Source organism: Pleurodeles waltl, chromosome 3_1 (genome assembly GCF_031143425.1).
Source record: "Pleurodeles waltl isolate 20211129_DDA chromosome 3_1, aPleWal1.hap1.20221129, whole genome shotgun sequence".
In the NCBI taxonomy this organism is placed as follows: Eukaryota; Metazoa; Chordata; class Amphibia; order Caudata; family Salamandridae; genus Pleurodeles; species Pleurodeles waltl.
In genome coordinates, this window is record NC_090440.1 from 1,441,998,365 (window position 1) to 1,442,016,466 (window position 18,102).

Genomic DNA, 18,102 nt, shown 5'->3' on the forward strand with positions numbered 1-18,102 from the left:
AACAGAAGAGAGAACTCTGGGTAGTTTCCAAGTTTAGGTGGAGAGCAGCTCCAGTAAGAAGCACCCTACAACCCCAGCAACACTCATACATATATATATATATGTTCATCTGGGTAATAACCATTTTAATGAGATAGTTGCATCACTTATACAGTGAAGAAACCGTGACGGAAGGAACGAACACAACTTCAAGATGGGCATCTGTGAAACGCAGTTAATATCCATACCCGCTGTTCACTCACAGAACATTTTGAAGTTATGTTGCTACAATTAATCTAGAATGGCCAAAATATTTACAGAGAAGCCAAAAGCCTTTAAAAAACGTTTAGCTAGCAAAACAATCTGTATTTAGTCTTAAGGTAAGTCGATTTTTCATTGTACATACAGAATCAGCATTAATGCTGCAGAAAAAGCGTTTTAAATATGGATTGAAATGTTAACTGAAAGGATACTGTACATTTTTCTTTCGTGGAATCCAGGCAAAAAATCAGTGGTGTTCAAAACTTCTTAAAACATTTTACAGTTTAAAAAGGTTTGGTGTACACCACTGTCAAAATCATCTTCTTGCTGCAGTATTACCTTTACAAACACAAAAAACGTTCCAAAGTTCATGAACGGCAGGCGACTGCCTATGAGAACTTTCTTTCCCTTTTTTTAGGGTGCAGTTGAGTAAATCACAGTCATCTTTGAGAACACTATTTTTTGGGTAGTTTTGGGTGATTGTGGAAATATAGTAGGAGCCCCCACAATGGACTGTAGATGAAACGAAGTTCAAATAGGGAAAGCTCATTTTCGTCACATCATGAGCAACTATGTTGATACCTTTGGCTGACTCGGAGTTCTTTTTAATTTTTGGATTACATGTTTATTTTTTTAATGTTATTAGTTTTATGTATATATAAGTGGTGGGGGAGGTGAGATATTTGCAGGTGACTTTCTGAATTATATGTCTACATTTTTTTAAAAACTCATGAATGCAAACATGGCTATAAGGTACCTTCTCAATTATCTCGAATAGTACATCTTTCCATTACATTTCCTACAAAAAGAACACCACCTCCCTCCTCTGGGGGAATCTGATAGGGAAGGTTACAAGGGCTCTATTAAGTGTTGCTTTTTTTTAAAAGTATTTTTTGCCGTTTTCAGCTGTAGGTCCAGCAAGGTGTATGAGAGTATGCCATTTCAGTCTATCAAAGAGATGTAATGGAGCGTGTGCAACATCTCTAGAGGCTCTCTGCATGAATATTAGCACAAGTTACCATACAGTCAAGAAGTTATCTTTGTCCTCGAATAGGTGATTGAAGAGCCCATCCATTGCCACAATTTATCAAATCGTGTTGTACTAGCTGGATATTATTCGACGTGACGCTTGTTTCTGCATCCAGGTCAGGCCAGCACAGCACCTATAGGCGACTGAAGGTTTCTTTCCATTCTTTTAAAAATGATAATTCCCAGTTTTCAGGTTCATCTTAAGTATTGTTGCTGGGACTGCCATAACATTGTTGCTCGCACTTTTTTTGGCAAAAAATTATACTTTGGAGGGACATGCCCATCATACATGTATGGAGTCTGCCACATCCCAACACCCTCTACATTTGTTTGTACAGCTAGGCAATATCCTATGCAATTTGTGGTTACATACCATCCCTTTAACACCTTAATGGAAGATATCAGAGGGTATAGCCTTATTGATAGTCTTTCCTGTGAGTAATATGTTATAGTTTACCCTGAATGGGTCATGCATCTCCATGTTTGTTGACTGCTTGGGATTGAAACCAATGTATATAAACCTGAGTACAACCCTTTGGTACCCTTATGTGTGGTAACAAACTTTTCAAATTGTTTTCTTTATGGTGACAGCTTACTTATTCGATTGACAAAGCACCCCCTGAACCAGATGGTGAGAAATACATCACTTCTGTTCCCTCATGCATTGTAATGACAGCCCTCTCATATAAGTCCACCAAGATTCTGCATTCCCCCATATGTATTCATAGGAGACAGGAAATGTGTTTACAGTTTTTAATGGCTACTCTGTCCCACACAGCACCCCAAATACAGCAAAGGCGACCATATTCACCATGGACGAACACAGACACACATGATTTGTTTTTATTCAGTCATATTGACCCAAACATGTCCTACAGTATGTCACTTGTAGGTTATGTTGTGTACTCTTACCAAGGGCATAGAATAAAATCATAGGATGATCAGGTACATCACAGACCAGTGAGGCCTGTAGCTTCGAGGAGGCCCTTTATATGAAGCAGAGACTGTGGTGGATCCGGGACGAAACCGAAGTTCAATGTCGCTGTTGAGATTTAGTCGTAGTCTTTAGAAGTGTACTTAAGAATTACAAAGGCTACTTCAAAAATCCAACATTCCGAAATAAGAATCTGAAATTAGGTTTATTATTATCTGTTCCCTTAAAATGTACACGATTCTTCTTTGTATCACAGTATGAAAAGTCTGCGTTTTAGCAGCAGAAGGGGGAAGTGCCTCTTCGCATCACAGCATCAGCCTTTACTAGCATCAATAGATTGGAGGGTTGTCTTCTGGAATGTGGACTATGTCATATCCGTTGTTGGTCCCTATCGGCTCCTCGGAGGCCGCTATGGTTAACCCCCGCCCCTCTTCCGGACCTGCTTTGTTCTCCGGGGCTTCAAGATGGTGTAATTGACGTAAGTTGTGTGCTGCTCCGAGACAAAGGGAAAGTAGAATGCGCGCCACAGCTTCGATGACCTGGAACAGAAAGAACAAAAAAGAAAAAATATCAATTCCGTCTGAATGTTGGTAATTAGCAATTGATATCTGAAGGAAATGGAAAATGGGTACATGGCCGGTGGCCTATTAATGTCTATTTTAAGAATGACGCACAGAAATACCATCACTTCAAAGCTTCAGTAAGGCTAGCAAAAGTGTCTTGTGAGCCTCACAGCATGACAAGTATAATCAACACCTGTTTATCCCAGTACTAACCTTTGGAAACTGAATGAAAGGTGGGCATTCCCAGGAAAAAGTGGTAATAGTCACGATGTCGTCACTTTGTGGGTGTTTATAAACTTTCCCAGTGGTTTTCCCGCCGTAATTGCTCCTCTAACTTAAAGAGCAAAACAAAGCACGGGCAAACCTAAGAAGTCTAGGTTTAGACTCTAACGCATGCAGTGTTACCGCAATAGAGTTATACACATAGGAAAAAGCCACCAGGACTGTACAAACAGGGTCATAGTTCAGTAGTCGATCATGCAGCTCAATGCAAGCACTTGACAGGAAATAGGATACACTCAGTCAAAAGCTTTAGGTGAGAGCTGAATGCTCCAGTGGGCTGAACTGAGATGTTTTTTACAAAGTCTTAAGCCAGTAACTGAAAGAGGCTTGTCACACAAAGGGGCAGGCCCTAAGTCCACTCTGTGTGTCATGTGAGCATAGGTCTGCTTGATAGCACTGCTATCTACATATAGATCTAATAATCATGTACAGTTTGGGCAGGAAAATTGTAAAGAGCCCTCGAAATTGCAGAGAGCGATATCTGCGGATAAAAACGTAGATTATCAGCCTGAAGATATTCTAAATAAGCATGAATAAAGGCGACAAGAATATCTTTGACGAACTAAACATTTGGTAATTTTCTTTGGGAGAGGTTTGCAAATCTTTAAACTTAGTAAACCTATAGAAAGCATAAATGGAGACTTCCTATTTTTTTAAGACTGATTCACTAGTAACTATGCACACAACAGCAGAGTCTTAAATACTTCTTGCATTGCTGCCTTAATGTGAATTCAGCAAGATTCAATGGGGCATAATTAGTAAAACAAAATCGCTTACTGAACCTTTGGATGCATCTGTGAGCTGTGTGCTCACTGCTGGCATCTCTACTGAGGTGCGAGTCTCAACTCTGAACACTGACAGGACCGTTTTGGCCCTTCATCCTTCTGAGGCCATTGAGTGGAGCCACATTAAACTGGATACCAATAAGACCTGTAATTTACACCACTACAAAATGGAATAACTCAGACAGCAGTTATTATAATGGGGATGAAGAACCATCATGGTTGTTTACACATAAAACATGACATTCACATACTATAATATTATCAAGTCCATTTCTAGAAATATCCTCTTGAGCCTATAATGAGACAGTGTGCTACAGGGAAGCAGTGGTCCAGCTTCACTGCCTGTTCCAAGTTCATCCTTATTTAAACAATTCAAACAATTAAATGAGTGACTCATAATGCAAGATCCACCTATAACAAGCACTGGCAGTGCCAGTAGGTTTGGCATATGAATGAAAGTTTATTTTGTGTCATTGATGGGTTTGGACACCCAATAAGTCATCATACACGCCCTCTGTGACTCATACGACATATGCATATATTCATCCATCCATCCACTGACTCCTTTCATTCACTCTTTGAGACAACTGCAATAAAACACACACAAACTCAAGAACATATGCAAGATACATTTTAAAAATACAAGTAGAACAAGCATTTGCAATGCAACGGGTCTCGCGTTTGCTCGTGTTAGAGCTGATAGCGCTGTAAACTCCTAACCGGACTTTTCACTCGTCATGAAACCTATCGGCAAAAGTGCATTTAAGTGTGTAACAGGGTCGATATTATGTAAAGTGCTCGACTTCTGCCAAACGAGATTGCGCTGGGAAAATAGAGAAAAAGTAGTTCACGAACCGGACGGAAAACAGCGAGCCTCGTATGTTTTCTGTACTTGGTCGATGCGCTCGAGAAGGGCTATCCACTGGAAAAAGCATGACGTATACGTGCCTTCCACTAATGAAATCAAGCAGATTCTCACAGGCAAGCCCACGAGCCAATGAAAGACACTAACGTGACGTGGACGGGGCTCCGAGCCCTTTTCAATTCCTAAAGCGTCTCGCTCAGCGAAACGCATGCGCAAGCGCATGCGACGCAGGCTCGACCCTAAAAAGGAAAGCATTGTACTGTTGAAACACTGCAGGTATATCCTTGAAATAAAGAAACTGAACATAGAAGTGGGAATCCGTCCTGCAGAGTTATTTTAAATAGTCTATCATTGTTTAAAAGTCTAGCATGGCTTTCACAATTAGAAGCAACGTGTTGGCCATTTTGGAATAGTGAAACAATGATATACTATGGCCAACAGCATTCCATAAGTGTCTTCTAGTTTAGAAGAAATGGCCATGTGAGAGGCCGCGTACTGCTAATGAAATGAGCGGAAACCAAGCACCCATTAGCACTGCCTGGAAAGCTGTAGTATCTTCTTAGGAAACATTAAAATAAAAATAGGGGAAGAAAATAATTGAAAGGGGAACTACATAAGGAAAAAACTGAAAACTAAAGGACTGGTCAAAAAGCCCTGACACAGAAACATACTAATTTTCAGGCAGTTGTACACGCAATCAGAAAATGGTATTACTCACTTGGCAAGACAGCCAATAACTGATGTGGTCTGAACCATTACCCCATGCAGTATGCTGTCATGAATAGAAGTAGAGTGTAAATGACACTCGTAGAAACCAGTGGCACAACAGTTGACCCAGAGGCCCTCTTTGTATCTGTCTGCATTATATATATTCTAATAATTTTTTATTACGAGTTCCTGGCACATAGCTAAGCAGAGATTCTAGCAAGAATTAAGAATCGTTCGCGTGTACATCTCTCCCTTTGGTCGTTAGAGATGTTAATCAACACCAAAATCCTTCCCACCAAGGTAATCTGTGACATTTTATGTTACAAAATTTCTAACTGTAGGCTTTAATAAAGAAAAATAACAATGCGCCTTTAAATCCCTGTTGTTTTTCACTATTTATATGCCAGACCTATTTCTCTATCATAATCTTTTTATAATAATCAGGCCTATAGCCTTTATAATTGGCTTGTCATCATAGCCAATTGTTGCCTACTGTACTGAGCATTAGCTTTTCACATTTCACAAGGCAACCACCAGGGATACAGCCATAAAGGTACTAATGTATACTAAATTACAGCTGGCAACGCAAAATACTATCTCTCTAAAGAGCCCGTAACATGGATTATTGTGGTGCATATCCGCAATCTCTACAGTTTGTTTTGGTAGATCACCACATCAAAACCATTATCTACTATGGTATTCTGTGAAATTCAATGTAACAAAGTACCTACCAACAGGCTTTAATACAGAGGAAAAACAATACATCCTTAAAAGCTGTTTGTCTTTAAAAATACTTTTTACAATGAACTGATGCCATGACTTTTCTCAATGAACTGATTAAGTTTTATTCTTTACCATTGGCTTTACACTTTACTCAAAACCGGCCTATTCGGGCACATACAAACTGGCAATCATCATCCACATAGCTATAAAACTACATGTAGGTACAGCTTGCAAAACAATATACAACCCCTCTCTACCGGATCTAACAAGAATCATCACATTAAAAACCCCCAGGGATTGTCAGAGTGGGCGACCATCATCAAACCCATTCCATCCTCTGATAATCTGTGAAATGACACATAACAAAATACTTGTCTATAGCCTGTAACTCAATGTGATAACAACCAACTGGCTTTAACAAATGCTTTTCACATTTAATAAGCTTAGATCAACTGAATTTCTCAGACCATTTCATAATAGGCAACCCAGATCTATAGCACTGGACATAACATTTTCCAGTGCACAGATCAGACCTATAGCTCGTCCCCATAAGCAATCCAGTTTTGAACATAAGCTTTTCCACATGAGAAACATCATACAAAATCATAAAATTACAAATGTATACAAAATTATAATACTACCTCTCATAAGAGGGCTTAACAAGCATAAAGCAAACCTTCTATTAATGGTTTTCCATATGGGTAACAAAACACCAAAATGGTGGCCTACTGCAGTAATCTGTGAGATTCCATTTAACAAAATACCTAGCTGTAGGTTTTATTATAGAGCAATACAAATTCACACTTAAATGTTACTGACTTTTACATATGCTTTTCACAATAAATATGTCAAGCTTAGTGCCTTTACCATAACATTTCATGATAAACAGATTAGGTCTAAAGCCATGATCATTTGCACCATAACCCCCTCAGTCTTGCTGTAACGAGGATGAGCTTTGCCACAGGTCAAAAGGTGTAACACAAGCAGTCTCTGTAATGAAAGCATACACATTCATCCCAAACTAATTCTGTAGTCAGTGTAACCAACATAGGGGTGAAGCCTAATCACCTGTCTCTGTAATACTCTGAAGGTGCTCCTTTAATGCTCACTAAAAGTCAAGCTGTAGTTCCACTATCAAGCCGAACCTGAAATTCCACATAGAATGGTGTAGCCTTCGGCATCCCATAATGCTCTCACACACAAAAGTACACTCTGAAGTCTAAAGTTAATGATGGAAGGGGAGGGTGATGGGACAGCAATACATTCCTTATGACTGCCTCTTCCCATCTGCACTGCTCCCATCTCTCTCCAGCAGGTACATTAATCACCAGTTATCTTGACAGGTATTTTTGCCAGAAAAAAGCTGGATTTACAAGGAGCTTTGCAGTGCTTTTAAAACTGCTGCACAGATGAAGTAACAAATATAAAAACACTTTTTTCTGTTTCTGTCTAGATCAGTGGTCTCCAAACTTTTTAATGCTGCGCCCCCCCAGCTGAAAAATAAACATCATTGTGCCCCCCCCTCAGAATTTTTCATAATTATTTTATAAACATGGCAATGTTTAAATATGTCTAGAACTATTTAAACATTACAGTTAAGTACTATTCCCTTTTTAAAAGGGCAATTATATGTTTTTGCTTAAAATAAAGGCCTTTTATCTGTATAATGCTTCTTTTGGCCAGAGTCTGGCGCCCCCCCGGGACCACTTGAGGCCCCCTAGGGGGGCCCGCCCCCCAGTTTGAAGACCTCTGGTCTAGATTCTCCAGCCGGAGAAGTGCCTTCCTGCCAGCCCATGCCTTGAGATGCTTGCGGAGCCCCGGGGAATGTGTCACGGCCCACAGGTTGGGAACCGCCAATCTAAGACACTCTAACAGCAATATAATATCATGTGTGTGCCGCAGAAAGTTCTAGCTCAGGCAGCTGGAATAAATTACCAAGTTACTTACCTTTGGTAATGCCTTATCTGGTAGAAACTATATCTAGCTACAGATTCTCTAACTTAGAATTTCCCCAGGTGTAAGACTGGATCCATAAGATTTTTCGTGGGCCCACGTTGCTGCCTGTCAGATGTCTAGTACTGGAACTACATGTGCTAATGCAGTGATCGCACCTTTAGCTCTGGTGGCATGAGCCTGCAAGCCTTCTAGCAGCTACTTTTTGGCTAGCGGGTAGCAGATTTTAATGAGCAGAGTACGACCCATCTGGAAATGACCCTCTTAAGCATAGCCCATCCTTTCTTCCCTCCAACACAACGCATGAAGAGTTGATGGTCCACCTGGAACTCTTTTGATCACTCAAAATAGAACAACAAGGCTCTTTTTGGGTCCAGACGGTGGAGTAACTTCTCTTCTTTAGGCAGATGTGAAAGAGTGTAAAAACAGGCAAGGTGATGGATTGGTGTACGTGAAATGGAGTGACATTTTTCAAAGAAAGGAGGCTTTTGTGCAAAGTACCAGTTTGTCAGGGTAGATGGTGAGGTAAATAGGCTTGGATGACAAGGCCTGAAGTTCACTCACTCTTCGGGCAGATGTGATCACCACAATGAAGGCTGTTCTTATTGTAAGGAGCCTTACCGGACAATGTTGGAGAGGATTGAAGGGAGCATACATCAAGAATGTCAAAACAAGATTAAGGTCCCACTGAAGCATGACAAGTGGGGAAGGAGGAAAGAGCTGAACAAGACCTTTTAGAAACCTATTTGCTATAGGGGACTTGAAGAAGGATTTTAGGCCAGGTAACTGCAGAAAAGCAGAAAGGCAGCCCTTCCGAGTGCCCAGAGCAGAGCCCTTCTGGGCAAAAGACAGAATAAAAAGGAGAACCTGAGGGGGGGCGGGGGGGCAGAAAGGGCATCGACTTGTTCTTCTGCACACCAGGCACAATTGTTTTCCAATGGCAGGCAAATACCATCTTAGCGGAGGGTGCCTGGCTGCCAAATGACATCACAGGTTGCAAGAGGGAGGTCTAAAGCTGCCAACTGCTGATGATGAATCTGCACAAAAGGAGGCGGAGACTGAATAGGTTTGAGTGGAGAACCCTCTACTGTGACAGAAGATTCTCCCAAATGGGCAGCCTGACCAGAGGATCAATGGACATGCTTAGTAACTCGGTACACCAGACTGAGCCCAGTCAGGAGCCACAAGGATGGCTTGGGCCCGGTTGTTCTTCATTGTTTTGAGAACTCTGGGCAGGAGTGGTATGGTGGAAAGGTATAAGCTCTAATCTAGAGGAAATGCATATCCAAGCAACAGCCACCTTGGAAACTCCAGCGTGCAAAAGTGCTGATATTGCACATTGCATGTGGAGGCAAACAGATCTAACCAAGGCTCTCCCCACTGCTGAAAGGGACCTTGCTCCACCTCCGGGTGGAGACGCCAATTGTATTCTGCTAGGCATCTTAGGGTGAGTTTGTCCGCCCTGGCACCCAGAGAACCTGCCAGGTGTTAAACCACCAGGGATTAGGCCCCAATGTTCCAGCCATGTCCAGAGATACAGGACCTCTTGATAAAGGATCCACTACCCAATCCCACCCTATTTGTTGCAGTACCTTATGGTGGTGGGGTTGTCCATGAACACCTGCCCTAGCCTTCCCTTGATGGAGGGCAGAAAGTCTTTCAATGTCAATAAGATCACCTGGAGCTTCAGCAGGCTGATGTGGAGTCCGGATTGTGCTGGAGACCAGGTTTTTCTGATCTCCACCTCACCCCCAGATGGCTTCCCCATCCTAGGAGTGAAGCATATGTTACTGCTGTGAGATCTGGTTTGGGAAGGGAGAGGGGTCTGCTGCTAACCCAATCGCGGTTCCCTCCAAGATCTGAGCAATGTCAGAGAGATTCCCCTGATGCTGTGCCCATTGGAACTTTAGGTTGCACTGCAGAGTTCACTTATCCCAGCAGGATGCAGGTCACGAGTCCCAAAAGAGTCAGGATCTGTCTCACCGAAATCCAGGATAGAGGCTGAAACATCAATATCACAGAAATCCGGGATAGAGGCTGAAACATCAATATCATAGCCTGGATATCCTAGACTCAGGAGGATAAGCCTGAAACTGCACTGTGTCCAGAACAGCTCAGGAGAAAGGGAGGGCCTGAAAGGGACTCCAATGTGACTTTGGCATGTTGATAGTGAGCCCCAGCAAAAGCAGGAGGTCTGCCATAGTCTGGAGGTGGGAGACGGGAGCTTGGGATGAGCCCACCTTCAACAGCCAGTCGTCAAGATATGGAATGACTGGGACCCCTGATCACCACAGATGAGTCTCAGCCACCATCACCTTGGTGAACACTTGAGGGGTGCTGGCATGACCATAAGGGAGCACAGCAAACTGAAAGTGCCATGGCCTACCGTGAACCACAAGTAACAAAGTGGGCAGCCAGGAAGGGAATGTGGAAATATGCATCCTACAAGCCCAACGCTACCATCCCATCTCCTGGGGCCAAGGTAGGCAGGTCCTGAGCTAACAAGAGCATTTTGAACTTCTTGATGAAGAAGTTGAGGGACTGTGGGTATAGCATAGGACAAAGGCCCCTGTCCTTTTTTTGGCACCTGAAAGTAGCAGGAATAGGAGCCATGATGCATCTCTGGCACGGGCACCCTCTCTATGGTTCCTTTGACCAAAAAAGCTGCAACTTCCTAGCGGAGAAGTGATAGATGATCCTCCGTCGCCTGTCATAAGATGGTGGCATGGGGGGAGTGATGGTCACGAAGGGAAGGCAGTAACGTCTTTGGGACATCTTCAAAGGCCACTTGTTTGATGTTATGGATGCCAGTGGGGCAGGTGATATGGAATCCTGCCTCCAACTGGATGCCCATAATGGTAGGAGGGTTTGGAAGCTGCAGCTGCTGAGATAGGGGAGGTGGACAGACCAGACCGCTGGCTGCCTGACCCACGAGGTCTGTGGCTACCGTGCCCTTGGCCACGCAGAGGCTGGGAAGCGTGCATGGCGCGATGACTGGGAGGGTATTGCCGCTGCTTTCAAAGCCACAAAAGGAGTGAAAGGTGGAGTGTTGGTAATGTGGGGCCATAGAAAGGCCCAAAGACCTGGCCGTAGTTCAACTGACCTTAAAGCACTCCAGCGCCAAATCCACCTGGTCTCTGAAGAGACGGGAGCCATCAAAGGGCATGTCCATCAGAGATGATTAGACATCCCTCAAAAAGCCAGCTGTCCTCAACCAGGAATGGCACCTCAAGGCTACCATCAATAAAACCGCTCTGTCCAGTGAGTTGGACATGTCAAGTCCCAACACATGATGAACTTAGCTGCATCTGTCCCATCAGCGACAACCTGAGAGAGAATGGCCCTGGCCTCCTCCGGGACTTTTGGCAGCACCTGCGCAACTGTGTCCCAGAGCCCATGTGAGTAGCGGCCCAAAAAGCAAGCAGTGTTCATAGACCACCATGCCAGGCTGGTGGAAGAAAACATATTCCCTAAAATGTCCAGCCCCTTGGATTCTCTGTCCTGGGGTGCACTAGGGAATGCAACACAATTTACATGAGAGGCAGAGGCTTGGACCACCAAGCTCCCTGGGGTTGGGTGAGGAAGTTTGAGTCCCCTGGAGCAGGCCATTGGAGGCAGGCAATCATCCTATTCACAGAAGCCCATGCTGTGTTTGGACCATGTTACTCCCCAGAAGGACGTCAGTGAGTGCTTCATTGAACAGGATTAGTGATGCTGAGGAGGAGACTACTAGTTGCAGTACCTCTGTCAAGACTTTAGCCTTGACTGCAAAGAAGGCCAGCTGAAGGTCAAGGACCTCGTCGGCCCTCTGTAAGACTGTAGCGGATGACACTCCCTCCTACGTAGCCACAGTAGGAGAAGAAAGCATACCAGGACGTGGAAAGGAATCCAGTTCACTGGCTTCACTAAGGTTCTCACACCAGTCTATATCTGGGTCTTCATGGAGCTGGTTTTCTTTAGGGTCCACTGACCCATCCCATTCTTCCCCGGGTCCTAGCCCATTGGAAAAGGGCTCGGGTTCCAACTTGGAAGCCATTGGGCCAGATTGCGCCGGGAACGGCATCGAGCTACGCACCTTTGGATCCATGTCAGAGTCAGGGATCAGAAGGGGGGTGGCGATGTTGTGACTGTAACTGAAATCCCCAGGCGAGATCAACTGTCCTCTCTACATTGCACTGACTCATAAAGCTTGCAAGTATTTGTTAGTGAACCATCTAGCCACGGCTCACATCCTGCTGGCCTTCTACCGTGCAGTTTTCATTCATGATCGTAAACAAAAAAGAAAAAAAGAAAAAGTACTTAGTACAAAAACTGCCTAATGTTGATTCTACCACGTCTCTTAATTCCACCACCCTACAACCTTCCTATTGCAGCAGTTCACTCTACTATGTTCTTTTCATCTGTTCTTCCAGTTTTCCTATATTTCTCTTCTTCTGAAATGATCTACTTTCCCTCAGCCACCTGCCAAAGTGCTTTTATCTCCTTTACCACGGACTCCTTAACCCCAGTACCTGCTGAAGTCTTTCTGCATCTGTGTAATGCGTCTCAGCTGGATGTGGTCATATGGCTGATCTATTGAATGTAAATTGAAAAGATTCATTCTTCAGTAATTAATGCAATATTCTTAACAAAAAGGATGCACAAAGTAGAGAATAATACATAAACTAGTTCTTTAAGCCATCTAGGCTTGTATTATGTAACAGGTGCACTGTCCATATTTGCGCCACGGCGCACCTTAAAGCAGGTGTGCTTGGAGTAAAAAAGAAAAGTATGCCCTATTACAATCAATGCACTGTCACCACAGCAGCCGGGAACTCGCACCTACTTGGGGGCAGTGTATTTAGAAAAATTCGGAGCAGCTGCTTACAATCCACTTTGTGTTTCACAGTGCAGCTGTCTGTACTTTTTAAAGAGTGGACACAGGTCTCACTGCAGGTGGGTGCAGTGAGTCATTGCACCATCCTGCATGGGGCTGACTGGGGTTCATGGGGCTCCATTTGTCTATAAAGAGGAATGCCTTCAGAGGGTGCACTGACAATGTGGTACCTTTTTTATGGCATACTATTTTGTGTACCTCCCAGGAGCAAAGCGATTCCCTCATTAGCATGGGGCCACACCGACATGCAAATGAGGGAACAAAAGCCCTCCCACCATAGCGTTGGTACTACATGTGCGCTAGCGCTATCCGTATAACAGAAGGGGCTGCACAAGTATCTGCAGCCTCTTCTGTAACAATGTAGTGGCCCGGGAGTGAACAAAGCGGACGCACACTCCTGCTGAACACCCGGGACGTATGTATAAATCAGCGCCTGGTTTCAAATATTATGTGCACTGGGGCTCGCATGATATATAAGACTAATTTAGACCTAGTTATAAAAGGTTTATGCAGGTTAGTACCCCTATTTGCAAGTGGTGTTTTGGAGGACCTGGTGGTACTGTACTTTGCAAAAAGAAGAGTGATCACATTTGTGCTTATTTCCGGGTACAAACGTTCAGTTGTATCTAAATTACTCAGTTGAGTAAATTACTTACCTGTGCTAATGATCTTTCTTGGGGAAACTCTATATAAGTGCCGATTTACTACCTTGTGAATCTACCCAGGAGGGCCAGAATGGATGCCGAAAATTCCTGCACTCCACCAAGAGACACCTTCCTCCTTTGCAGCAATTCAGTTCAGCCTCTGGACACAGGGACATGAAGAAGCATATAAGCACCACCACTGCACACTTTGAGTTGTCTTGTACAATTTTCACACAGTCACACATTGAGCATCTATATACTGGAAGTGTAAAAAGAGTACCTTGAGGCATTTTTTTAATCCCAAAATCCCCTTCACAGAACAGAGAGGTAAGTAGGCAGTGAGAAATCTGCAGTCAAGTAGAGCATACAGGGCAGTGAGAAATGTGCAGTTAGGAAGAGTGTACACCAAAGAGAGTCTTACCATAGTTACGTAACTTATTTTTCTGATGGATACTTCTAAGCAAAGATTCAACACTTTGTGAATCAGTAATGAAGCAATAACCCCTCTAAGAAGGTGGGTCTGAAGAGTAGACTTATCAGAAAGTCCTCCTGGACTGAGTTGGCAAAATAACCCTTCCAGAGAAGCTGAGAATAGAATCCCATGTGGCAGTTTGGTAAATGTCCAAAACTAAAACAGTTTGAGCTAAAGCTGTGATGGTGGCATTTACCCAGGTTGAATGAGCCCGAAAGCCCTCGGTGTTCACAAACCAAGGACTCAACAAAAACCCAGCAACACCATAACTGAATGTCCAACCAAGTGCTTTAATTAGATTTTAAAAAGTACTTTTCTACACACGCTTATAGTGAAATACTACACAGATAATTGCAACAGATCCAAATTTACCCTGCCGCTTCGGGTAACTGTGCCTTAGCTATGTCCCTTTCTTCTTCCAGGTGTCCCTCCCTCTTGCATCTTTAGGCAGATTCCTTGTTCAGACTGAAAGTCACTGTGCGGCATAAATCAAGTCCTAGGCGCAGATACCCTAGTTCAATAGCAATTGCATTCAGTTCAATGCAGTCCCCTTTAAAACAATCTGACGATACACATGTATCAATGTCTGTTTCAACTCCCAGTGGAAAACCTTCAATACCTGTCTTCTATTTCTCCCAGCTCTGGAAGGAGACATAGCTTTGGTGTGAGGCATGCTGCAGCATGATAAGTCAGTGTGTGCTGCTGCTTGGACTCTTTTGGTATTGGCAGGTACTGGATGCAAGTGATAGCCCTCAGCAGATATCAGACCTGTTTCTGGGTCACTCTGCAAAAGACAGCAGGTGGGTTGCCAAGTAAGTGGGGGGCAGGGAAGTCTCAACATCACAACAGCACTTGCGAGGCCTACTTCTCTTAGACAACAGTAGTCAATGCCATGGACATACTCGAGTTTGCTGATGACAACCACCATGGTCACAGTTCTTGATTCTAGTGGCATAGATCGCTCTGTACAGTCTTCCTCTGCTTGATACACCCACAACAACTGGATCGGGCTGTCTCTGGCACTCCCTGGACACACATCGCCAGCGGCGTTGGCACGCTCCTTCCCTCTCTCAGCAGGCAAATTGACTTTCAGGTGCTTCAGGTCAGGGTTACGCCTCTTATGCAAGACACAACATCAGCTTATGTCCTCTCACCTCTGGGAAGCTGGCTATAAGGCAGCCACCAGTTGTGGATGAAGAGCACTCCTCAGACTACTTTGCAGAGCACTCCCTTCCTTGGTCAAAGAGAACTTGGAACTGGAGTGACAAATGGAACAGTGGCTCACAAATGTATCCAGTTATTGGAGACAGATAGGGATTACCTGGCTGCACTTTCAGAACCAGTTTGGAGTGGGTTTTTAAGTGTCCTCTTCAGCCCTTGTGTAGAGTAAGTCTCCTCACAAAAGAGTAGTATCCAATCTGAGGCACCCACAAGTGAAGCACAAACAGGTGTTAGCTCTCTGCACCTGGCTAATAACAGCCACAATGCTAGGTGATCAGGGAAGAGACAATAGGCTGGCCTCACCTAAAGTTGTTCCTTTTAATCTTAACAACATACTGCAGTATCACCCTTCACCCCAATCATCTACTAAATGGCAATTCTACAGGGAGACCATTTAACAACTTCCCTCAGCAAAATGCCTAACTGAATTTTCAAAGCATGGGTACTCGCAAACATTTTCCCAGGGGCCACAAAGTTTGGTTTGTGATGTGATCGAAGGCCGCATTGATGCTAGCAGGGAGGGTAGTGGTGGGGTGTTTGGGGTGGGGGTGGGGTGTGTGCAGTATGGTGGGTGTAGGAGAATCAAAGCATATACAACTAGTGGCTGAAATGCATAATGTGAAACCTGAAAACCTGCTATGAATCCTGGCGTCCCACTTTACCAAAATGTGTGATCCTAGACAATTCTTTTGTTTCACTTTCCCTCCTTTTTCTTCATTAGTGCACATAAGAGAATATCAAAATACATGACTTCAGGATGTGAAACCTTCTCCTGTGTTAGATTTAATAAACTATAATGTTCATGAGTAATAGGAGCCCAGGCCATCCAAAGAGTGAACATGAAAACCAACGTGCCTCTTAGTTCCGTATTGGCATTGTTTTCAGGGGGTGGGGTAAAGAATGTTTCTGGATTTATGTTTGAAAACCATCACTTAAAAAGAAAATGCTTCTCTATGCACTGATATAATCTTATCTACTAAGTAGAAACGACTCTGCATGTTAATTATAAGCAGTTTTTGATTTCTGAAGAGCCCTTATTATATTTTTACAATTTTGGTGTGGCATGTCTTTAAAAATAAAGGCGTTCCTACAGGTGCAGGACAACGTAGTTACTTACTTTCTTTGCCTCCAATTAACATTTTAATAAAGGCTTGTCTTTTATTTAACATATTTTAATCATTGTGCAGAGTTGAGTGAACAGCAGCCCAGTCCTGCTGTTGAGCAGGGGGCTGCATGTAAAGGTCAGGAGGGCCGCATGCGGCCCCTGGGCCGTACTTTGTGTATCACTGTTCTAAAGGAAACTTGTATATTCTTTCTCCAATTCAGAGTCTAGATCTCTGTCCTCCAGCTTCAGAAATGTAACAAATACGTTCGCACTGACAGGGAAAACAACGTCACCTCCATCTTGGGCACAGGAAAAGGCCAGGGGGTGCCAAAATGGGCCCCACAAGCCTCCATTACTCTGGCATACTTATACACACAATGTATGTGCCACACAGACATGCACAACATACACTTGGGATGCTAGTGCTAGGATTTGGGTTAGCGTAGAGAAGCGGTACTTTACCTGAGGGGGACAGCAGGCCTCCACTCCAAAGACATAGATAAAAAGGGCCGGTCACAAATATTTTTACAAAACACAATACTCTGCACCACCTCTCTACATGCTAAACACTTGACAATGACAGTAGTCCACTGTCAGCAAAATGAGGCCACGTTTGTGCAGGACTCCAGGCCACAGGACAAAGTCCTGGATCTCACTCATTTCAAGAGGCACGCCTAGGTCTCTTTGCACACACAATATTAATGTGAGGCTATGTTCAAAATCAAAAACCAGCTTGTGAGATACTTTCTGTTGGGCATTGAAAGCAGAAGATCACACCTCAACACCAAGCAGGGGACACATCCATCCCAATAGGGGGCCAAGAGTCAGATAGGGGCAATAGGTTGCAACCATGATAGTTGAGGTCATTTGCTACTGGTTTTGTGGGGCCTTTCCTACTATGGATCTGCAAACTACGCCAAGTACAGCCCTTTCCACACTTCACTTAAAGGGTAGCGTGGATTAACAGGCTAAAGCTCCTTAGGGAAGTAGTGTGGGGGCAAGAGGTTACAACTCAACAATCAATCAACAGATGTCATCAAGTAATGCCCTGCCCTATGCTTCTCTTAATGAAAAAGTACTTTTTAATTTCACAGCAAAACTAAATACTGTATTGTTCAACGTGTACAACAACTGGGCTGAAGAATGTGGTGTTCTATCAATGAGGCATTTTCACCCTCTCACTTCCAGTAACCGCTCTCTTCCCCTCTAGGGTTAAGGTTCTAATAAGATGGTGCCCATCAGTCTATGGTATTAGGCAGGATTAATCTCAGGTTCAGTTCTCTCGAAATGTTTCCAATGTTGTTAATATGCAGCCCAGTTCAACAATCATTCCTCAGTCTTAATCGAGGCAACTGGAATAATGCGGCAGGGATGAACCAAATTATGGAGCAGAGCTGAGTACATTATATGCAAGAAAAGCCAAATTATGCAGTACATATTGTGATAGTACTGCTTTGTTATCATATTTACACTTGTTAACTCTGTCTGGCCAATGGTTGCACCTCATAAGTACCAGTTGATTAAAGAAAGAAAAGTGGACAGTTAACCTTCGCAAAGGGCCTTCCACTGCGCTGCAACACTTGTTGCTGCATTTTTAGTAACTTTTGAACCGTTTAAGCTAGAAACAAAATTAATTTTTGTTAAAATCTCCAGATTATGAAGCAGATAGATTGTGTGCAAATCGTTAAATATGCGAAAAACA

General features: G+C 43.6%; 1 protein-coding gene across 2 annotated transcripts in view; it reads right to left on the bottom strand.

Moving 5' to 3' along the window:
* Positions 1-2,008: 2,008 nt before the first annotated feature.
* The window catches only part of ALG9 (ALG9 alpha-1,2-mannosyltransferase), a 956,626-nt gene continuing 940,532 nt past the window's right edge, over positions 2,009-18,102 (bottom strand). The window contains exon 15 of one of the 2 annotated variants that reach the window (XM_069225004.1): positions 2,009-2,742. In XM_069225004.1, the coding sequence (XP_069081105.1) occupies positions 2,619-2,742 (124 nt within the window). In that variant the 3' untranslated portion in view covers positions 2,009-2,618. The remainder of the gene's footprint in view (positions 2,743-18,102) is intronic. The other variant, XM_069225007.1, reaches the window with a different exon arrangement.